At 40.9% G+C, this 24,183-nt stretch overlaps 1 protein-coding gene across 1 annotated transcript; it reads left to right on the forward strand.

The window, feature by feature from the left end:
* The first annotated feature begins 7,459 nt into the window (after positions 1–7,459).
* On the forward strand, positions 7,460–11,601 carry LOC105932532 (complement component 1, q subcomponent-like 2). Its single transcript, XM_012871749.3, has 2 exons — positions 7,460–8,514; positions 9,829–11,601. The coding sequence occupies exons 1-2, from the start codon at positions 7,579–7,581 to the stop codon at positions 10,006–10,008; spliced, it is 1,116 nt and encodes a 371-aa protein (XP_012727203.2). The 5' UTR covers positions 7,460–7,578; the 3' UTR covers positions 10,009–11,601.
* Positions 11,602–24,183: the final 12,582 nt, after the last annotated feature.

The raw sequence follows: 24,183 nt of genomic DNA on the forward strand, positions 1-24,183 counted from the left end.
GGCGCGCGACACTTCTGCAGCGTTCGTTTGCCACAGGTGGTCCATGATCAATGCTAACGTTGTTTACGGTGAAGGACAGTGCGATACATGAAAGGCTAATAAAAGCCAGGAAAGTTCAGTCTAGTTTTAGGGAGTTCTTCTGCCAGGACAGTGTGGACTTTAGAGTTTTGGATATGTACATTTTAGGGGGAGGCGAATACTTTTTCAAAAGTAAAAAAAAAATAAAAAGTTTTTAAAAATAAAAACCGAAGATTTCTGCTAGGGGGGGACAAAAGCCCAGCGTCTAGGTCCGTGCATATTTTAAAGAGAGTTCAGAAATGAAAACGCAAAAAATAAGAGGTTATATTTTATAAAGTTTATGGTTATAGCTTATAAAGTTGTTTTTTTTTTTTTTTTTTTTGCAGCAAAAATTGTTGAGCAGAAATTTTAATTTGCTCTGATAGTATTTTCGTGTTTAAAATAGTAAAAACAAAGACAAACTTTTACATTTTCCTTGACAGATCCTGAGACCACCATATACTGTGACTGCAGGAGGCGCTGTTTCGTCTGTAAAATTTATGTTCCTTCACCCAAATGGTGAAAATAAACACATTTCAGTAACTTTGATAAGTTGAGTTTTTTATTTAGTTTGTCACATTTTGGAGCCTCCATAAATGCACACATTTTTTAATGTTATTTTTTTATTAAACTGTCGAACATGTTTAATTCATAAAAGCACACATGCTCTGTATTCGTATGAAAAGTGACGTAACAGGGTAAAGCATGTTTGCTAGCACAGGTTTAGGAAAGGGATGTCTCACAATAAAATTATTTTTTTTAATTTCGCTTTGCCAAGGATTTTTTTGTATTACTTTGTGTATGAAAATTAAATCATCCATCCATCTATCTATTCATCCACTGTATTCCGCTCATCCAAAATCAGATTGTGGGGGCAAGGGGACAAGAGATCCAGGAGTGAACCACAGACGTCCCTCTCCCCAACAACATCCTCCAGCTCATTTTGGGGGATCCCAAAGCTTTCCCAAGCAAGACAGGATACATAAGTCTCTTCAGCGAGTTCTGGATCTTCCCTGGGGTCCCCTCCCAGTGGGACATGCCTGGAAAAACCCAACAGAGAGGAACCTAGGGGGCATCCTGATTCCCAAACCAGCTCAATTATTAACCAAAATAATTTTATTTAACATAATTATTAAAGTAAAAATACAGAAAAATAATAATGTACACTAATCTGATTGTAGGAGACAAGTGTGCACGCATTTCAATTAATATTTTGTTCAAGCACATTCTGCTTTTAATTATCTGGTTGACTATAAATAAATCCAGTACAAAAAAAAATCCACTCCATTATGCATACCTGGTCCAGATGTGTGGCAATTCATTGATGCATTGTGCTGAACAACTTTCACCTATTTTTATTGATGTTTCGTTCGTCACAACGCTGATTACAGAACAGTGAAGCAGAAACATAGTCCGGTTTTCAAAATCAGTGTGAGAAGTTCCAGCTGCTGTTAAACACCGCCAAGACAAAAGAGATGTTGATCGATTTCAGAACATCAGATTGTCACAACATCTAGTCTGACAAGTCCCAGAGGTCAGCGCAGACAGACTGTTAATGAAGTGGGATGAATACACAGAACTCGTGCAGAGCAAGGGACAGCAAAGGCTTTACTTTCCAAAAAAAAAAGCCAATTCTATTTAATGTCAACTATAAACAGTTTAAGACGTTTTACAGCGCTCTTTTGGAGATTGTTTTCACGCCTTCACTCTTTACTGCGTTTAATCCAATTCAGTTTTAATTCTGTTTATTTATATAATGTCAATTCACGAGACGTGTCATCTCAAGGCACTTTACAAAGTCAATTCTAATGAATCATCCAGAGTATAAAACGTATTCTATCTAAGGAAACCCAGCAGATTGCTTCGAACCATTAACTTGCAGCAATCTCTCATACCCAGCATGCATGTAGCGACAGTGGAAAGCAAAACTCCTCCTCAACAGGAAGAAACCTGCAGCAGAACCAGAACCAGGCTTCAGTGTGAGCGGCAGTTCATGACCGACTGGGGGTTAGAAAAAACAGAGCAGAGACACTTAATAACACAGAAGCACTGATCCAGGAGTAATTTCTATGTGAGAGAAAAGTTAAAGGGTAATGGCAGTACTGGCTCCATAGGGGGAATTTATCAAATTACCTTAAAACAATTTAACACAGTCCTTTGTACCGTATCCAGTTGGTTTGCTAAACAAATGTTAAGCAACAGCTTTTCAAAAAATGTCTGTTTATTACCAGCAGGTCTGAACTGTTTGAACTTCTATGTTGCTTTTATGAGAAAATGCTTATATTAAGTTTGCATTTATATCCTCAGCGATTGGATAACCGTGGGACCTAATTGGTTAATATGTAGAGGCCATGAGGGGCAAAGGATGCTGTTGTTTGTGATTCTGTCTATCTGCAGTTAAGAGTGCTTCTACTGAAGCAGTGTGTTTTACTTGTCTCTTTTTTGTTTTGTATGCTTGTTTATAAGTCCATGTAAATGGTCCACACCAATCATCAATAAAGTATCTATTCTATTTAAAATTTCTAAATGAAGGGTTTCCTTTTCACTAGTATAAATCAGAAAAGCATAGCACGCAAGTGTCTCCAGCCCTCTTTCATCTGATATAGTTGAAAACAGATCTTTTGAGAAGTCACCTGATTGGTAAAAGGGAGTTTGTCCTGTGTGCAGCGTAGTCTCATGTGGAAACTCTGGAGGAACTGCAGAGAGCCACAGCTCAGGTGGGAGAAAATGACTTTTAGTCATGCACTGCAGAAATCTAACCTTTTGTGTAGGAGTGGTTAGAAGAAAGCCATGAAAGTCATTTTACCTACGATAATTTTTATGGATCTATCACAGAAAATCCCAACGAATACACCAAATTTTATAATAAGGTATATTAATACTCTTTTAACCCACTGCGTATAGGAAGAGGTCAATGTTAATATTTATCGTGTAAAGGACTAGATCTGAATTTAACCTCAGAACCCTCAACAGCCCACCTCTGTTGTCAAAGGATTAGACACAGTTAAGAGCTGATAAGCTCATATATTAGCAAGCTAACACTAATTTAAGAGGTAATTTGGCTCCTATTACACCTGTTAAATCTAAGCAGGTGTTAGCATTGTGAGCTCATGATGACAGTAGCCTTCAGCTGCTTTTTTTTATATATAACAACACTTGGAGGTTTGAGGCTAATCTCATATCCCCCGCTCTCTGGAAATGGTTTAATATTGAAGTCCTCCTGTTCCCCTCCTGCTGCAAAGCTGGTGTATTTGATAAACTGGCCCTGGGAGTGGTAGAAAAAAACCAAACGCGTGTTAAAAAGATGTCTGACCGCGGGTTACACACTGTCACCATGACTTCATCATGTCTGCCTTTGCCACTTGCAAAAGGTTGAATCCCTGAGGCTGGCTGTGCTACATCAGCGTCGCCACACACAAACATGTACGTTCACACACACACGCACACACACGAGCCCTTTTTTCCCCCCTCATGCTCCCTCATGGCTCTCTTGTGGCTTCATGTTTGTTTATTTCGCTTAGGGTTGCAGCTCGTTACATCCTAGTTTCGTTTTTGGGTTTTTTCATTTATATATCAGTGAATCGTGTCTTCGAATAAATTGCGGTATTAGTAGGTTAGATTAAGTCAGTGGAGAGTCTGATCCAGCAGAAGAGCTGGATGAAGGGAGAGCAGAGGATGTTTTTTATGGTAGAACTGGTAAATATTGTGGCATGAGAAGAAAGGAAAGGTCATGAACATTTGGCCTGAGGTGGACAGGTGGCCCTGCGCTGTCCTCTGACAGGTTTTCACTATCAGTATGTTACACGCGGCAAGGCGGCTTTTTTTCATCTGTGCAATCGAGGACAGAGGTGTCTTCAGTGGGCTTCATGTGGGATCAGGGTCACGCATTAGGACAGAAGCTGAGGTTGCAAGTTCTCATAGCTGTCCCGTTGCGGTTCACCGATGGCCCGTTTACAATTATCGGCTGTGACGTTTTATTCACATTAAGTACAACAGATTTTAGTAATGCAAAATGAACAGAATTACAACAGCTTGCCTTGCAAAAGTATCCCTGGATCAGTTTCCCTTTTTTTTTTTTTTTTGCCGCGATACAATTTAAATCCTCAAAGGATTTTATTGGGATCTTCTGAGTGGTTTTTTTTTTTTTTTTTTTTTTTTGCAAATCAAAATCTGAAATGTTGTGCATTTGCATTCTGGTGGGTTTTAGGACCATCTCTCCCTGTTGGGGTGGAACATTTTGAGGATATCTCTATACAATCTTTATAATACCTCAGGCTCAGTCAGGTTGGAAGGAAGGGATCCGTGACATCAACAGTTCAAGCCTTGGCACAGTGTCTAAAATTGATTCAGGTCTAGACTTTGACTAGGCCATCCAAAGACATGATTATGCCTTGACCTAAACATTCTCACTGTAGCCCTGGATATATCCTTAGGGCCGTTCACCTGCTGGACGGAGAACCTCCACCTGTCAGGTCTTCTTCCCAGGTTGGCCTGTGTTCAGTTCCATCCACCTTCCCCCCCAACTTCGCTGCCCCTGCTAAAAAAAAAAATAATAATAATGGTGAAATGCAAGGTTAGTTTTCAGATATATATGTATACACTACCAGTTAAAAGTTTTGACTCAACCTTGTCATTCAATAACTTGTCCTTATGTTTGACTTCCTATATAGCAGATATGTAGTAAAGACAGCAGAAATATGACTCAAAAGTATATATATATCAAACACAAAATTGTGTAATAACTCAAAACATCTTGTATATTTTAGCTTTTTCTAAATGTCCCTCCTCTATGATTGTTCGCTGGTACTATTTTACATTGCTGGACATAAGTTAGTAGACTCCACCTCCTATTTCCCGGCTCAGAAATCCACACCTGCAACCAGCTCCTCTGCTCCCTGGACAATCCTCCAGAATGATGTAGGCTGCCGGTGATGGTTTTCTTCTTTGGCCTCACTGTACGGTGTGTGTGCATCATGCCGGAGTGCGGCAACATGCAGTGTGGTTGCGAGCGTGACGGAGCTGCAGGCTGGGGATAATCTAAGAGGCTGCAGTGCATAATGTGGACAGTTTGTTGTGTTTGGCTCACCGCAGCCTAAAGACACAGTTCACTGTACTAATCCTTTCTAAAGGTCGTGCCGTGGCGTTAGGAGAGAGACTGTGCTCGGTGTGCCTTTCTGCAGATTTCCTTTTGCATGTTAGTGTTTCACTAACTAAGCTCTGAAGGGGAATGGAAATGTAAAAACAAGACGGGAAGTTTTCTTTCTGGCCAGCCCAGCGATTCCCTCAGATTTTAACTTTGGGTTTAATTTCTCGGCCAGCTCTCGCTGCTCGGCGTGCTCTTTCTCACTCTCAGATGCCAGCAGCTGCAGCCGTGTTCTGGGGAGTTGCAGCTGAGCTGAGCACAAGCTGGAATTGGTTGAGGTGGGGGGGGGGGGGGGGGCGGGGGGGGGGCGCAGCGGGATCGCGGGGGCTTCGGCTAAGCCTCGTCTTCAACCTCTGAAGATTTCTCCACGTTGCCTTGAGCTGTAAAGCCTCTGTTGTGGATGTGGGGCCTGCACTCCAATTCCAGGTGCTTAGCTCTGCTGGCCCGCAGTTTTGAAGTATTTAAGGTCCTTCAAGGAATGTTTTTAAGAATTACTGGCTTTTATTAAGCATCTCAAAAGCTTGCAATCTGATGACGAAAGACCCCGGTTATTGGTATAAACACAATTATTAATCAGCTGGTGAAGCTGAAATCCACATGATTAGTAAGAGTTCTGGGGTCTCGCAGGAAAACTGAAAACAGAGGCTAAAGAGGCATGTCAGACACATCTGCATGCACCAGCGTAATGATTTGCATGGAATGAATTTTAATTTGATAGCCGATCTAAATTCGCGGCCTGTGGACCTCAGCCGTATGAAACAAGACATCAAATATGTCCCTGCAGTCACAGAGAGCATGGAGCTGAGAGTGTCGACCGCCGGAAGACATCCCTGGTCTGCATCCAGCATGCATAAATTGCCCCCCCTCCCCCTATCTGCCTCTCCTTCTGCGAGTGTGTGTGTGTGTGTGTGTGTGTGTGTGTGTGTGTGTGTGTGTGTGTGTGTGTGTGTGTGTGTGTGTGAAGTGACCAATGCAGTCAGTCAGCTGATGACACCACTGTGAACCTGCCTTCAGCCATATGAAGTGACTTTGAAAGTGTCCCTCTTGGTCTGAGTCAAACATTTGGTCATGCATTCAGCTGCTGTGAGTTTAAGTTGTTCATTAAATCTGACTTTGACCTGGATTCATTCATGTTTAAGAAGAAAATAACTAGTCGCATTAATCTATTTAGCTGTACCTGAGTAATATGTCTCATAAAACAGACTGCCTGGAGTTCAAACGCGTGAAGAAAGCTTCGACTTCAAACAGTTTGGTCTCAGTGGACATTCATTTCAAAATATATCTTGAATCTATTGAAACTCCCTTAAACGTTTAGTAAAGCCATAAAAATATAAGTATGTATCATTAGATTTAGGAGTTAAACTTGTGTTCTGTTTCTTTGAAGGATTAAATCTAAAAAGACTATGGTTACATTTTGAAACACATTTTGAAAAACATTTTGGATATGAGCTTTCAATGGTTAATTGACATAAATACATTTATGTCAATCTTCAGTTTCCAGCAGGACAACAACTCTAAACATCTATTATAATTAAATGGTTTGGAATCTGTGCTCACTCACACAGGCCGAAAAAAGTTTTTGTTTTGTATTTTAAAAACTTAATTAATTTAACTGTGATTTGCTTTTCCAGCTCACCAGTAAACAAAACAAGCATTTTTCTCCGATATTTGTAAATGTAGCCAATTTCTAAATCTCATTTAAAAATGACTTATCAAAAGAAAGGTGTACAATTTAATAATTTGTGGCAATTCCTGAATTGTTGCATTAGGATCATTATCAAGTCATTATTTCTAATTCAACAACATTGTTTCACTGAAAAAAAAAAGTTGTATCTGTCTACATCTGCTGTTCTAGCAAATAAACAACCTAATTACCTAATATTTATTGAGTAAAGAGTAAATTGGCTCAGTCAAAGTTGACATCACAATCCAATTGAGAAGTTAACACAAAGTGATGTTCAGTTTTTGGCTAGAACAATGGGCTGTTTCTTTGTTTGTTTGTATTTTGTGAAGCTAGAAGAGAGAATACAAGAATTCTAGAAGAGGCAAATACAAATGCATGCCACACTATTCAGATTCTTGATTTGTAAAATATTTTGAAAACCATCCATTCAAATAAAATACTTTGAAAAGTGGTTGTAATGTGACAATGGAAAGTTGTAAAGGAAGCATGTTCTTCAACAAACACTTGAGAAAAAGCAGGACAGAGCAAAAATACTGCAGAAGAATTACAATTTATATTGAGCAGAAAAAGAGTGAAATGGCCAAATTACTGTGGACCTGCAGAGAAGTAGCTCGCCAAAATCGCCAAACTGAAGATCAGGTTTTTTTTCTTTCACATCTTCATTTTGCATCTATTTTGCAAAAGATCTCCATCCATGCGTGCACGCCGTTGTTTTAATTTGAAGTTCTACCTTCCGGTCTTCTTCTCGCAAACAGCTGGACGCAGCTGTCTGCGCGCACCCCTCCATCCAGCCAAGACGCGCGTCTCCTCTTCGGTCACAGCTGCCCAGGGGATTGAAGACGCCGATCGGAGCGGTGGAGACACTTCAGCGTACTTTCCGAACTTGTTTGGCTTCCGTCTGCTTTATTACCCCCCGCTGACAACAGTCACAATTGCCCTCCAGCGCGGCTCGACGAGTTTTCTGGCGTCCTTTGGTCCACGTACGGCCCGGAGGAAGTGGTCCGTGGTCTTTGCGGTGACCGCCGTCGCCATGGTCCTGCTGGCTTTGACCATCGCCGTCCCGCTGCTGCTCCTCCGCTCCCCGGAAACCTCCGCTCACTACTACGAGATGATGGGCACCTGCCGCATGGTTTGTGACCCGTACACCCCCAAACCGGGGGGAGCCACCGCCATGGAGGTGAGCCAGAACGTGAACGGGGTCGCTCCGCTGCCGCCCATGGCACAAGGGACGCGCGGCGAGCCGGGTCGACCGGGTAAGCCTGGACCTAGAGGTCCTCCGGGAGAACCTGGACCCCCCGGACCGAGGGGACCACCGGGAGAGAGAGGGGACAATAAACTGGCTTTCACCACCTTAGCGGGAGCCGCGGGGGGTGACACCGGCGAGGGAGACGGAGCGAACTCCACGGTGAGCGGCTACAGGATCGCCTTTTACGTGGGTCTTAAAAACCCACATGAGGGATATGAGGTGCTGAAGTTTGACGACGTGATCACAAACTTGGGGAACCACTATGACCCGAGCACCGGGAAGTTCACCTGCCATGTGTCCGGGATCTACTTCTTCACCTACCATGTGCTGATGCGCGGAGGGGATGGCACCAGCATGTGGGCCGACCTGTGCAAAAACGGACAGGTAGATCGAACTCGGAGCGCATGGGTGGCTCTGAATGATGAACACAGTTTGGGACAGGGGTTCAAAGCGCAGCTTGCATAGTTGACCAATAAATTAGCCGCATTACTTTTCTCGTTTTGAAAGGTTTATCAAAAATTAACACACTGGGTTAGATTTTACGCACAAAGTGCGCACCACCTGGCACAGACATCCCGCTTTCCCTCCGCTTAGCGCGGGTCCCATAACTTAAATCTTTGCCATCTTAAATAAACCCAGTCTCTCTATGTTATTTTCATCTTTAGTTTTGTCAGCACAGATTTTTTTAAGTGGTGCTTTTCGACCACTGAATGAATACTTCTTTTCATCCTTTCATTTACAGCTGCTGTTGGATGCGTTTCGAGGACAATCCAATAAATAAATAGATCGTGAAATACAGATTTACACATGATAATTGTAAATATGGAAATGATACACACATTTCAAAATTAAACACATACTTAAATAGTTAAATGTGGAATTTGTTGATTAAAAAAACAAAACAATGGATGGATAGACAGTCCTGTGTTACAGCACATCACAATGTTATGCCGCTGGGCAAGTGTCCGCCTTGTTCTGACAGTGGAGTAATACTGTAGAGTTATAGGATGTGTCAGCTTCACTTATACAGTAAGTCAGTGGGGCCACCACTGCCAGAGACTGGAGGTTAACCAATCAAATGTTGGGGTCTGTTTGATGACGCATAGCAACAGTTTCAAATATAGGAATTTTAATTATTTATAGGAAATATAAAATAGAAAAAGATAATAAAGAAAAAATACATATAAACACAAATATATGTGATAGGTTAGAGAAATAATATACATTTGCAGTATTATTTATACTTTCTTGCCAAGTATATATATATATATATATATATATATATATATATATATATATATATATATATATATATATATATATATTTCCCAATAAATATGTAAATGTATCTACATTAAAAAAATTAAATCCATGTCTAATTTGTTAAATATAATGTAAAACCACACAATTATTACTACTTCTTTCAGCGTTTCCCCTTCAGCGGTCACCGCTGTGAGTCATCTCTCCATCTAACCCGATCTAGGATGTGATTCTATCATATTAATGCTAATATGATATAATGCTAACTTCATTTTCCTTTGAATCAGCATTCGGAGGTTTAAATTTAGAATCCAACCATTTTGCACACCACTGCTCTTGTACTTTGCCTCTCAGGTGCATGTGAACTTTTCCACTCTGTCTCTATATACAATATGTTTATTACAGTGATTCTTATTTTCTTTTATCTTGTTAAACCAGGTTCGGGCCAGCGCCATAGCTCAAGATGCAGACCAGAACTATGACTACGCCAGTAACAGTGCTGTGCTACACTTGGACTCTGGAGATGAGGTTTATGTCAAGTTAGATGGAGGAAAAGCTCATGGGGGCAATAACAACAAGTACAGTACCTTCTCTGGCTTCATCTTATACCCCGATTAAACCCTCCACAGCAGGCGCTTTGGACTGAAACGTGTCTCAACTAAAGGTTAACTATGTTTTTCTTCTTTTGCACACCTGTTCAAGTTTACAGACTTATCTGAACCTATATGCTGTAAAATCTAATGAAAGGTTTTTGTATATGATCCATATTTATTTGAACTGAAGTTTAAATACAGATTGAGATAAAACTGAGATTGATATCCGAGTGTGAGAAAACACGTGTTCCAGATGATTTACAGCATGCCATAAATAACCTAGGAGAAAATGTTCCTGTTTTATCTTCTTACAACCATTTGAGAACAATAACAACAGTCCTTAAAGGTTATTGCTATTTCTTTGGTTGTTTATAAGGCACGTTGTGAAATAAAAGCAATATTTCAAAGGAAACGCAACAGTATACAAGTACCTGTTTGAAACACTGCAAACTTACATTTTTAGGCAAAATCAAAGTTTCAGTGAGATGATCAATTGACCAATTAACTATGTGTGCTGATATTTAACACTGCTCACTTTTTAAAGTTTAGACAAGACAGCAGAAGTCTCCAGCAAATAATTTGTTTTCCTTGTGAAATGTGTTTTTTATATCATAGGCACTTCAAAACCTTTAAAAATATATTTTTAGTACAGGGTTAATTTAGCTAATTTTATAGGCATAATATATTTTGTTATGTTAGTATCATCAGCAAGCTAAAAATATTGATAAGTCACACTCCTGTTTCTTGTTTTTAATTTCTTGATGAGATTTCTCTAAAGTTGTTAGTAATGGGCATTTTAAAATGGAATTTAAAGCTTAGTTACACATATTTGATCGTTTGTAGAGGATAAAAAGAAAGCATAACTGAACAGATTTGATTTACCTCAAAGTTTTTTGCTTGTATGCTAGTTATCTGTCATAAATTACAATAGCATATGTGCTAACAGCATAGCTTTCTCAAACTTGTTTTATTTTTTTATTTGATGAAATTAGTCTCATTTTGCTCTGTGAAATTTCTTTGAAGAAGAGGCATTTATTTCCCAATTGTTATGCTAACAGCTAGCTTGTTGGCTAAAGACCATAGAATAGATGCAAGATTAAGGACCAAGTTGTTTGTTTGCTTGTTTTTTTTTTTTAAAGGAATCTTCCAACACCGAGTTTTCTCTCGTATGCTTTTTTTACATTTTATGTATCTTTTGTTGGACAATTTATTCATACAGAAAGAACATAAAAAATAGGCTTCATTTATTTGTAGTGCATCAAGCAGTTTTATCTATTTTGTTTCCCTCTTAAGAGCAATTACTTCAAGCTTTAACGTCTGTTTTATAATAATCTGTTTTATAATAATCATAAACAAAATCAGACTTATCTAATCAAAAATAAAAAGAGAGAGCTATAATGACTGAGCAATGCTAGCATGTTTAACGTGTTTATAATGATACCATATTAGCCGTTAGCTTCCTAGCTAAATTAATGCTGTTTCTAACATGTTTTTCTGCTAAGCTTTAAGAGCCTGTTACAGTTGTAAAAACACATTTCACACGTACAACAAATGTTTTGGTTTCTTGTTGATGTCGTTGAGCCAGAATTGATTATTTCTGTTTTTGCGCTGAAAGCAATTATTTTTTTTAATGTGTGTACAAGATGTGAAAATTACTGCAAGGTTTAACTTAAGTTAACAATGTCCATCGTAGCACAACACAAGGCTGCTAAAAAAGCATCTCTATTGCTCCATTTTACCTCTAATACACTAAGACTTGGGGCCAGAAGTTATTTATCTGTCTGCTATTCAGAAAGATTATGCAAATTCTCTTGAGCCAAAATTTATGATATGTGATTTAAAGGTGAAACATGGACAAATGAGATTGTAAGTGACTGAAAATAAATCTTTAAGTTTAACATTATAATTTAGCAGACATATCATGTGTGCATGTGTTTTGGTATATTTGTATTTAATGCTGGAGGACATAAATACCTTTTGGAACATATTTATGTTAGGCTTTCCTCCATAACTCATGCTGTAAGCCTGGAACGACTGAATTTGGCGAATGTCAGCATAGTATTGAGGAATATTGAAAAGGCAAAAGCTGTATGCAAGCTTGCAAAGTAAAACGTTTTTGCACTGTTGAGATTTGGAAATAGACTGCCAAACATGAACTCAGCTGAGTTAATATTTTGAATACATTAGTATGATACAGAAAGTTGCAAGAATCTCCAAATGGCAACTTGGATTGTTGCAGCATGCCAAACTGTGCTGATTTGTGTAGTGGTCTGTGTTCAACAAAATAACCAATTTCATCTGTTGTCATGTTCTGTTCTTGGTTGTTTTGTTCTCATATATGCCAATAAATAACTTTAAAAATGTTTCCCTAAGCTGCCCTGTCCACTTTCTCAAAATGTGGTTTCCTTTTTGAAAGATAATTTCTGATTAGAGCGGAGATTGTTTAGAAACCTGCCCGCACAATTTTGTTCCTGAGAAATTTTGTTTGATCACAATGCGTTACCGTGCACAAACCAGGCGTCCCTTCAGTGTGTCCTTTGTGGCCATCCCTGGATGTCGTGAACCTCAACCATCGTTTGAGGATACTTTCAGCAGATGAGCTCAGTAGAAAGCCTCCCTGGTTGAGATTTGCGCTTTAAACCCAAAAAGCCGAATTAAATAATGGAGCAGACTATCTCATGTGACTGCATTGGAAAATTATTTTTAATTTCTTGGTTTTAGGCTATTAAAAACACAAAGCTCCAAAGCTAGACAATGATAATGTGTGTGGCCATAGTCCTAAATTATCACATAAAGCCTTTATTTAAATTAGCTGTGACAGCATGGAAATGAAAATATATTTTGTTATACGCTGCTCCACTTGAAATACTGTTTACATGCTTACTTTGAAGGACGGTCACATGGCTCCTTGACAACAGAGATCAGAGAAAATCCTAATATGACATAAGGTGATGGAATATAAATAAGGTACTTTAAGTGTAGAAAAAAAAAATCTTAAGCGTTGTGAAATAAGAAACTGAGTGAAAGCCGGGCCTTCTTGCTGCTGTGTTTCATTCCTGATGAGCTATTTGCAAATAGCACAGCAGCCTCCAATGCCGCTGTAAGCCCTCATTAAGATGATGGCTGTTTTGTGTGCGTTTTGGATTTTCCCTTTTAATACCTATCCCCTTGGGACGCACACAAACCAGCTGTTTACACACGAGTCCTGTCACTTTAAATGGAATTGGAGGGAAACAAATATTAGTATGTCTGCTTTGATAAAGCTCATTTAAGATGTTGGCTCCTGCTCCCGCTCCGCACATCCAAACTTGGCGGAGCTCAGAGGGGATTGTTTTGCTACTGAGCTGGTCAGGGAAAATAGCTCCTAATGCACACCTGTTATTGCCACTTTTGGTGTTTTCTCTCCTCGTTTGACAGGTCTGTATTGACTTTTTAAAATACATAATTTCATAAAAAAAAAAAATCATAAGCCTACATTTCAAGATTTTCTACAACATTTTAAAAATCTTTTGTTATACATAAAATCTAGCCATTTAAACACATTCCTATCAGATCTCTTAAAAGGTCCAGTGTGTATGACTTGGGGACATTATTGGCACAGTTGAAAATTTTAACCAATTAACTCCAACCTCATGTTCTGAGGTGGCCTCAAATCACAATTTGTATTCCAATCAGAAGGCAATCCCCATCCCTGTCAAGAGTCAAAGTGTTCACGGTCTGAACTGAGTCCTCCGATCCCCCCACATGCTTATTAGGGTGCTTCATTGAAATGAAAAAGATGGAACTATAGAGTAGAGATACGGAAGTCTTATTCTGCTTCAGAAAATGAATTCTGTCGTCCAGATGGATAATACATTTCCATTCGGTTCATGTAGCACCAATTTACAAGACATTTGATTCTAGTTATCAAACAATGCAGTCAAGTTCAGTTTATGTTTATCTCAGTTTATCTGAGCAATCTCTCAAACCGAGCAGTGAGAAGGAAAACTCCCCTTTAACAGGAAAAACGTCCAGCATCAACGTAAATGGCCACTTTGACAATTCCCTTTAATAGTCACTTTAGTCGATCTGTTGTGGTTCAATAGGACCTGTGATATGCATGTCCAGTCTTAAAAGACCCAAATCGTCTTTTACTAGTGTACAAGTCTGAGTTCATTACGTTTTTAAATTTGGAAACCTTTCATGGGAATTTATAGGACAAAATGAGAATAAACATGTAATTCAAAATATTGAACACAGATCATTTACTGGGATCTTGAGAATGGGGGGTGGGGGGGATACAGTATATTTGTGCATAATGCTAAAACAAGCAGATTTTATTTATACTTGCATATTTGCTTCTTAATCGCACATGCAAATGTTTCTAGAATGCAAAACTACTGAAGCCATGCACGAGTCTGTAGACAACATACATTTTTGATTAAAATATAGAGTTTGAAATATTTACTATTTTTTATTTAATTGTATTATTTTGCAAGGATGTTTATATTTATGCAAGGATATTATACAGTTTGCTTAAATTACACCAATTTCTAGCCCATTTTTAGGAAGCCTACCTCCAGCAAAACTTCCTACAGAGGATTTCTAGAAAATTTCCACCCCTTTCAAAACCCAGGCCTGGTATCCGATTGTACAAGATATGCTATGGTGTTTGTAATCTGTGCCTTGACAAGAATAGATTTAATAGAAGCAGGGGTAAACAATATCAACTGGGTGGGCATATTCCTACTGCTTACTGCGCACTGGTGTGTGCTGATATGTTGTTTCGCAGCTTCAGTACGTATTTACACAGCAGAGTGTTGCGTGGTGCAGCTCGAAGAGGAAGCCCAGACCATCAGAACCCTGTGGTTGGGCTATCCGTCAAGCCAATAACAGCTAGCGTTATGTTGTCTGGGAGGTTTACAACTTCATTGATGCATATTCAAGACCTTTAGTGACTTTATGTTGCTGTTGAACATCCGTGTCGTATCCCTAGCTTAGCATGAAGTACCGTTTACCCTTCGGGTATGTGTGTATGTGGAGGGCGGAGTGATATTTGGATATTTCAGATGGATTTCTTTATGACTTGTGCTTATAGTCGCTTATTTAGTAGCCCAAATAAGTAACTTCATGGATCAAAAACAAGCCAAAATCCCACACTCATGAAATTTACAAGCGACTTTAGAAAAAAAAAAAAACATGCCCAAAGTTGCTTATAATAAGCAGACCTGACAACACTGATGTCTGTGCGCTGCTGCCGGGAGAAGTACAATTTGGGCAGATGTGAATGGGTCAGTGGGGAAACCTTGCATCAAAGGAGCCCAAATGTCATCCAGTGAGCTATTAATTAGACCACTACGCTTATTTTTAATTAGCATAACGGTCTAATTTCAGCATTATTTTGACAACTGACAGCGCAACGGCAATGCGCTGGCAAGAACTCTGCTATTAACTAACCCAGAAATGGCATTAGTGATGCCAAGGTAAGTATTCAGAGTCTGATGGACTGAAGACAATTCAGCCAGGATGTTCAGTCACAGGGTAATAGACCAGATGAATCTGAGATACAATTTTAGATTTTAGAGAGACTACCTAAGCCCCGTTTCCACCAGCTCGGTTTGGCGCGCTCTACTCCGCTCCACCCACTTTACAGCATTTCAGCAACAGTTTTTTCAGGGCCAGCCCGGGTTTCTCCGGCCCTGCTCCAAAGCAGGGTCAAACCGAGTGAACTCGAGCAGAGTTCTGACAGGACCAGACTGCTTTTCAGTGATTGGCCAAGGGCGAGGAAGGTTTTTCTCTGAGGAAGTCATGATAAACTGAGCAACAACCTTATTATTATTAAAGACCACTATGAATGGAGTGGGTCAAACCGAAATATGATTTTGTAAATCTTAACTCTGTGAGGCAAACTTTGAAGCAAGTCAGACAGCTCATCTCTTTCGCTCTCCCTCTCCCTCTTTCTCCCTCTTTCTCTCTCTCTCTCTCTCTGCGAACTTTTAAAATATCACAAAAAACAAAATGCGCAATAGACGTCTTTCCATTTACTGGTTTGTTAACGAATTACCTAAGAGACGCACAGCGCAACCTTATTACATGTTGACATTGCCTGGAATAAACAGGAAGTAGATGTTGCTAACTAGCAAAGACCACAGATTAGTAATGGAGCGAAGCTTTAATGTGCTGAGTTTTTTTTTTTTTTTTTTTTACTGATGTACCTGTTGTTGGTTCCAGACTGTTTTTCGAGCGTTATGGGAATTTCAAAGAAGATGGCGGCAGCAGAAAAAGCTGATCAGTCATGTTCTCTACGTCAGAACTTATTCGACAAATGTGTTTCATTCTCCTCTTTAGCACAGTTACTGTTTTATCAAAAAAGTCAAAAACCACCTCAAGGGAGCGTAAAAACTTTTTTGTGAAGTTTCGTGAGTTAATTTGAATTTTGCCGTTTCCATCAACCCCTTCTAATGCGATACTTCAAAATGTGCAGTAAAAGCGTTGATGGAAACATGACCTCTGGCTCTCTCTCCCTCTCTCTCACACACACACACACACACACATATCGGTGCAGGCAGACACAAACCATGCAGAATTAAACCAAGTGGGGAGGAGCCAAGCAAGGTGGGCCATATTGAGTAGGGTCGGAGGAAATGGAGCTCTGCATTACAAGTACAACATTTAAAAGTTTTATATTTAAGCATGCATTGTGTTGGCAGCAGGCTAAGCTGAGACATTCCCCTCTAGATGCTGACCAGCTTTGGGAGAGCGACCCAAAGGTGTCATATGTAAGATTTGTAGATACATTTTTTTTGCACCCAGTGTTTTTAACCAAAATATATCCATACAAAATTACATAGCTTCTATCTGACCAAGAACTGTGAGAAAGATAGGACCAATATGCTAGACTTGGTTGTTTAGACAACATTTTCCAAGTCCTTTTCATAGCCCAAGTGGTTGAGACAGCCTCTTATCTTAGTGGCTGACATTATCTGCTAACCTTTTATTCAGGGTCCTCCACTTATCTAGGATGATGCTACAGAGAAAAATTACCATAACATAGTGAAGAAGTATCTAACACCGTAATGAGTATCATTTAATAAAGGGGGTAGTGGTGGCCTAGTGGTTAGAACAGTGTGCTTGCGCTCTGAGAAGGTTGCAGGTACCTGATTTGATCCCAGACTGCCACTGTGGGTCCCTGAGAAAGACCCTTAGTCCCAGATTGCTCCCCGAGCGCTTTAATCGCTGCTCACTGTTCCCTAAGGGTGGGTTTAATGCAGAAGACAAATTTCGTTGGAATATACAACTGCAATGACAAATAAAGATTTCTTCTTTTCTTACACAATTACACAAATGGTCCAACAGGTTCGCCTAAGGAGCACAGTTGTGTATTTAAACGAGACAGAGAGACAGATTTTACAAACAGTTATCTAAGTATTACAAACAGTTATGAAAAAAAAGAAAATTATGCTATACTTTTGTAGACTGAACCCAAACAAAACCACACAGAGCTCTGTTTTAAAAGTTTATTAAAGATGATGAGTTGTGGAGGATGAGAACCAGGGTCTTTACCGGGCTGGAGCAGGTGAATACAGGTGAGTGCAGGAGCTGGAGGACTGGGGAGCGCTTAAGTAGCAGGAGAACCAACAGCACTGCAGAGAGAGTTCTAGGAGTGCAGGGGTTGCAGTAGGAGCAGCAGCACCGCAGAGAGAGTTACCGGCAGGCAGACAAAGGAAACACTGGCATGATGAGGTTAGAGTGAAGGGAGCAGAGGTGAGCAATAATGAGCAGACAATCTGACAGGGAAGAGCTAACTGAGGGAGGTTTAAGTAAAAGGTTTGGCAGGTGTGCTGAGGCCGGGCTTGATTAAGGCTGACAGGTGTAGGTCATTACTGAGGTGCGGAACCGGAGCTGTATGGGAGGCGGAGACTGCCATAAATGTCCGTGGTGCAGCAGGCAAAGCTGCACCATGACAAATTATCAAGAATAAGATCATTTGTAAAGTAAAAATTCCCCTGCAAATTACCTATTATATTTTGCTAAACTCCAAGGTCCTGTGATAATGCTAATCTAATGCGAATAGGCATCTCTATAAATCTAGGTGGGAAGGCTAAGCCCTTGGAGGAATCCACGTCGGGAATAATCCAGCACTGAAACAATTTTGAGCTTTACAAAACTTCACAGTCTCTCATGCATGGCAGAGCAGCGCTCTCCTCCTCATGCCAGCAGGTAACTACACACACAACAATGCCGGAGACATGGAGTAGCTGGGCGGGACACACATCGGCAATCTGCATTCCCATTGGTTGAAACACACTGGAACCTATGTGTCCGGATTGGTTTAGCAGGCTGTCTATATTTCTTCACCGCTATCATTTCTTAAAGAGGTAACTTCAAATTAGGTGGAGTTAAAGTAGCCCTATGATCCTTGGGGCTATGTTGTCTGGGGCTTTGGCTCCTGGTAAGGGTTTCCCACACCAAATTAGACTCAGAAGATGGTTCAGGCTTACCTGACTCCGCCAGATAGATTTGCTCCGCATATCCATCTGGAAACCTTCCGTTGAAGTAATTTTGGGAAGGGGCGAAAATACTGGTTAGCTGATTGGCCTATGTTGGTGATAGACGGGCCAAATAAACCAATCAGATTCGTCGTCGCTCTGTTACGAGCGACGACGAAAACACAACCACAAGCCAAGCTACTCTTGCTGCTGCAGGTAAAGGCTCGTTAGCTCAGCAGAGAAATATTCTGTAATTCCGATAAAACTTGCTCGATAGCCACGCTAACGCTAGTTTCATCGGCTGAAGCCGCCATGTTCTTTAGACTGAACTGTGGCGCTTCTCGTTGCGTCACACCTCAACCCGCCTCAAAGCCAACGCTGATTGGACGTTCGTTTGGTGAACGGCTCCAAATTTTCTTTAACGGAGAGTAGCCAGACTGATCTGCGAGTGAAACCTTGAAAGCTCGCGAGATCAGGATGGTCTCACGAGGCTAGGTTCAGGCTGAGAGCAATTAAAACGTTTTGATGACGAAAGACCATACCTGGTTGCGCACCTTGCTCAGCATCGGGACAACATGGTTCCCTCGGCAGGGTGTGGGGTAAAGGTGGGCTGAGCGCCTGCTGATCAAGCCTTAGACCCAGGGGCACAGCCCCAGTGACTGGGCTCAAGCTTAGGTGGGGCCCTGTGCTTGTTGAATCTGGGCATCTTGATCTGGATTTTATTAGACATGTTGGGGCCTCGTCTGCTACAACATGGCATAGCACCAGTCTTCTGTTGCAAAGAAGGACCTGATCCAAAAAAGGCAAGCTTTTAGTTAACCAACCTCTATGTTCCAACTATCACCTATGGTCATGAGAAACAGATAATCGAAAGCATGAGAGTGTTTATACAAGAAGCAGCAATGGCCTTCACCCTAGGAATTCTGGGCTTTGTTTTAGAGATTTTCATTGGGTCTCTCTCCTTGGATCCATTATGCCACGACCCTTGACTGAATGAAATAATTATGGGGGGAAACCGTAACGTCCCACTTGCCAGTGACCCGCTCTCCAGCAACATTTTAGGGGATCCCAGGCCAGAACAGAATTACGCTCAACTTGGAGAGTTCTGCTCCTCCAAGTAGGATGGCATCAGAAACTCTCCTTATGAGGCAACCAGGAATTTCCTTGATATATACCTCTGGAGGTATAGAGGGGTTAAAGTACCACCTATGTTGTCTGTGATGTGGCCCTTGATGGTCTCCCATGACAAACCGGTCTCAGAGTAAAGGGTGAGTCAAAAATAAGCATTAAAACAAAAAAAGAAAAGAATCGCCAGGATAAGGGAGCTCTGTGGCATCCTTTCGTAGCGAGGCGGTGGCAGCTTGCAGACAAGTGTCTGGGGTCAAGCCCCAGCTGTAACAGCAACAAGAAACCACAGCAACTTCCTGTACATGAGCTCACAACCTGTGGAGAGGGGCGTCAAGATCGGGTGCAATGTAATCCGAGTGGTACACATTGCAATCTGACTCCATGGACACGGACTATTACCTTCTTTATGTTCACCCACTTCGCTGTTGACCTTTCTGCCTTTATCCCAGCTAACTACAGCAGACGTCGTGAGCGCAGGATTAGCTCCAGTCGGCCATAGAGAAGACCAGAATGCTGAAACTAAGTGAATTTTACTGAAAGACGATTAAATGATCTCCCATTAAGTTTAAACATGGCTGGGGTTTGACATTCTCTGTAGATCATTTGGGAATCGTATTATTACACTGTGGCCAGGTTTTATTATCTGTCCCTTTAGGATGTTCTCTGTTCGGAGAGATTTAGAGCCGTGAACCGAAGCGATGATGTCACCGGCGGAGGTCTTCTGCTTAAAGATGGCCCTGTAACAGCTCTCATCGCCCACTGCAGACACATTTAGGATGAAAAGTGGAGTTGCTGACACCAACTGAGACATCAACGGCGGTGCGTGTCAGGAAGTGGCTGACTGATGCTCGTGCACTCTCGCGCTCACGTTTCTCCAAACAGGATAGATCATTGGCAAGCTCGGTCAGGGCGACAGTGAGTGATTGCTGACTGACAGGCGGAGTACTGAAATTCTCTGATGGATGAGATAAGTGGGCCAAGGCATCACACACACACACACACACACGCGCGCGCGCGCGCGCATCTTGTTCAGGGGAATTCAGCCTGACAGGCAGCTGAGCAACAGGCATCATATTGGAGTAATGATAGCATGTGTCTGCGGGCTCTCCAGCTGCTGAACTCAGCCAGCTTTAGAGTGGGTGTGCTGTTGTAGCTGCCATTTTCCCTGATGATCACTGCAATTGATTACACTGATTATAGAGTCTAATCTTAGTTACAAAACACGCCAGATTGCTACCGAGCCCTGCGCCACCAGTAGCAATGAGTGGTCTGTTTTACTCGATTCCAGCAAGTGTCTACTAGCCAAACAGGCGTGAAATACTGCTGCTGACAAGCTCTCTGCACAAGCAGCCAATCATTGGGGCATTTTTAAAACCTCTCCTCATTCTTTCACTCCAACGGTTTCCTCCCCATGATGATTGATCCGTGTTCACGCCTTGAGATGCAAATGCCAACACTGCATGAGTGAAATATAAAAAGGGACATCAAAAGACAACCCCAGAGAGGGGGCATGCTGAGAATTTACACTTTGAGTGACACTTTTAAAACCTTCTGCTTATCTTCCTCTTTTGTTGTGGTGTGAGCCGGCGCACCTCACACACCGCGCAGCTGGGGGAGAGCAACAGCCTCACAAGAAAACCAAATAAAGGAGGTTAAACTGAGGAGTCATCACATTAAAGATAGAAGTGTGCAGTGAGACAAAGACGGTGTGGGTTTACTACACTATTACTAAAGAAAAATGTCTTCATCTGGGTATGTTTAGAATAACCCAAATACTGTTAAATATTGACAGATTCAGATCTGCATTTTAACCAAGCCCCAAGCATCACCGTGAACCAGTGGTTCCCCACTCTGGTCCTCAGGGACCCCCGTCCTGCATGTTGTAGATGTGTCTCTGTTCCAGCTCACCTGATTCAAATGATTGCATGACTTCTGCCGCCATCAAGTGCTGCACAAGCCTCTTGATCATCCAGCTGTTTAAGCCAGGTGAGTAGCAGCAAGGAGCACAATAAACATGTAGGACAGGGGTCCCTGTGGACCAGGGTTGGGAACCACAGCCATAGAGGACATGGACACGTACGCCAGCACCCGTCCCAATCCCACCACCCCAAGAGGTCCACAAGAACCCCCTGAAACCCACCCCACCCTGCCACAATAAGGCAGTGAGAGAAGACCTGCTTAACACAATAAGTGCGACAGTTTCAGTCCATGTCCTGATAAGACTCTGTGTCTTGGATCATGAGGCCCCCCAAAACTCTTGAATAGAGTATATTTCACAATCCTCCCAAGGCAGCAGATTTCCTTGTTGGTACACATTTTGTTTCCACACCTTTTCCTTCCATTAAACTTTCCATTATTTATGTTTGGATACACCCCCTGTGAATAGCCAACCTCTTTAGCAATGACCTTTTTTTTTTTACCCTTCTAGAATTGGGATCTTAACGACTGATGGATAATTGTCGATTAAACATGCAAGCCATGAAATCACATTTTTGAGTTAAAAATCAGCTTTCCTAATATAATTTAACCACTGAAAAGAATTAACTTTCAATTAAATCCTAATTTCTTGGAATGCACCTGTATTTCTTACCTTTAAACATCCTTTTCTTGAGTCAACATTTAACGGCCCACTCTGAATCGTATTCATTGCCAGTCATAATAAGTCAACACTGACTGTTTGGATACGTAATTTGGAACCAAGAAATCCCCGCTTCCACAAACAAATTAAATTAGAGTTCAACATGAAAAATACTGTATGCTGTTTGTCTTATTATGGTAACATGACTTGAATCATTTCTTGTTTTTGAGATACTTGGAAAAGGAAATAATAGGAAGGGTCTATAATCTGACTAATGAGGGCTATTCCTCAACAGCCTCCACTCTGTTCTACCTTTTCTCAGACGGTCTCTTTGGAAGTTGAGCAGCAGAACAATAAATTGGACAAATTATCTGTTGTACTTAATAAATATCATCTGGGTTATTCTTCAGTGCTTCACTTAATTAAAAGTTATTCAAATAATAACAATCATTGTAAAGAAAATGCACATAGAGAAATGAGCAACATTTTTTGCTTGGTTATTTCATTCTTGGATACTTTTCTCTTGTGCCATGTTCTTTTCCCGTTAATTTGTTTCCATCCCAAAATCTTTGGACAATAATGCCAATTAATGGTCCAGACAATGAGAGATGACGCATTATTATATTTCTGACAACCCAAAGTACTTTGAGTAGGCCAATTACCAACACAGATGCGACGCATATGCTGGATAATTATTTTTGCAAATGCTGACTCATGTTATCTGTCAGTCTGCAATTTGGAGATCTACTTTGTGCTTTAATCGGGCAAATGAGGAGAAAAGAAAACAAAGAATCGGAGATGGAATTAATTTTTCCATACGAGGTTAAATAAGAAAAAAAACTATTATAAGTAATAAAAGATTTTAACTGACGGATAAACCTTTCTTTGCAGAGTTTTACTTTTACAAAAATAATAAACTTCTAGGTTGGTTCTAACTATATCTCAATTTGAGAAAAACATGTAAAAAGGTTAAAAGTTTATTTGCACGTCTCTGAAATAAGTATTTAATCCCCTTAATCCCAGTGAAAATCTGTCATTACACAATGAATTTGTGTCAAGGTGGAACCCACACCAACCAGTGAGAGTTCTCCTGATCTCCTCTGGACAGGGACACATACAGGTCTGTCTCAGGTCCACCAGTAAACATCTAGGATTCACAGAAGATCTGGGGGGACATTGTACTAGTGAAGCCAGAGTTAAATCCAAATATAGTGGTTTGAATAATACTGAGTTTGACAAGAAGAACATCAACCACACAGTCAAGCAAAGTGGTGGAAGCATTAGGTTTTGGGGCTGTGTATCTACCAAGGTACAGGACACCTTCACTGCATTTGGGAGCCAATGAACAAGGCTTCATACAGTAATTTGTTAGACGGTACCATTTCCCCCACAGCTACAGCACTGAAATTAGGTTGCTATTTGATGTACAGGGTACGAAGTGACACAAGACGCAAGCGCACCGTCCCCGCACACTGTTGCAGTCGTGCACCTTCAGATTTCTGGGTTACAAAAATCTGAAGGTGCACAACTGCGTCTAGTTATACATGTCTACTCTCTAAGAAGAACATGTTTCCAAAACATTTTAATTCAAAATGGGGGAATTCAAAGGAGCCTTGGCTGAGTAAGTTCGCCTGTATACAACTTCATTAAATGCTATGGCGTTACCGTTTATTCTGTGATTGAAAACAGCATACACATATTATTTGCATATTTTCAGGGGGAGTTTATTGGTTTGTGGGTTCAAACAAGGATTTTCACTTCTGCTTCTGTCACTTGGTTAAGGATGGGTCTCCCAACCTGAAAATGTGAACCTAAAGGATTTACAGAGTTTCTGTAAAGAGAAGTTGGACAACCTCCCCCAAAAAAAGAAATATGGTGACCCACTACAAGGACATCTTTATGCTGTGCTCGTCTACAAAGATGCCTCCACCAAGTTCCAAGGCATGTTTTGTTTTGAGAAAAAATGTCAGTCAATGAAATCCTTTGTGGTGCGTTGGTTATTGGAAGCTGGGTACGCCCTGAACCC

The sequence above is a fragment of the Fundulus heteroclitus genome, chromosome 24 (assembly GCF_011125445.2).
Source record: "Fundulus heteroclitus isolate FHET01 chromosome 24, MU-UCD_Fhet_4.1, whole genome shotgun sequence".
NCBI classification, from domain to species: Eukaryota; Metazoa; Chordata; class Actinopteri; order Cyprinodontiformes; family Fundulidae; genus Fundulus; species Fundulus heteroclitus.

Excerpts from the sequence above, each read along its gene's own strand:
- LOC105932532 (XM_012871749.3), top strand. The coding sequence starts at position 7,579 with ATGCGTGCACGCCGTTGTTTTAATTTGAAGTTCTACCTTCCGGTCTTC. Across the intron at positions 8,515-9,828 it reads ACCTGTGCAAAAACGGACAG|GTTCGGGCCAGCGCCATAGC; the intron begins GTAGATCGAACT and ends TTGTTAAACCAG.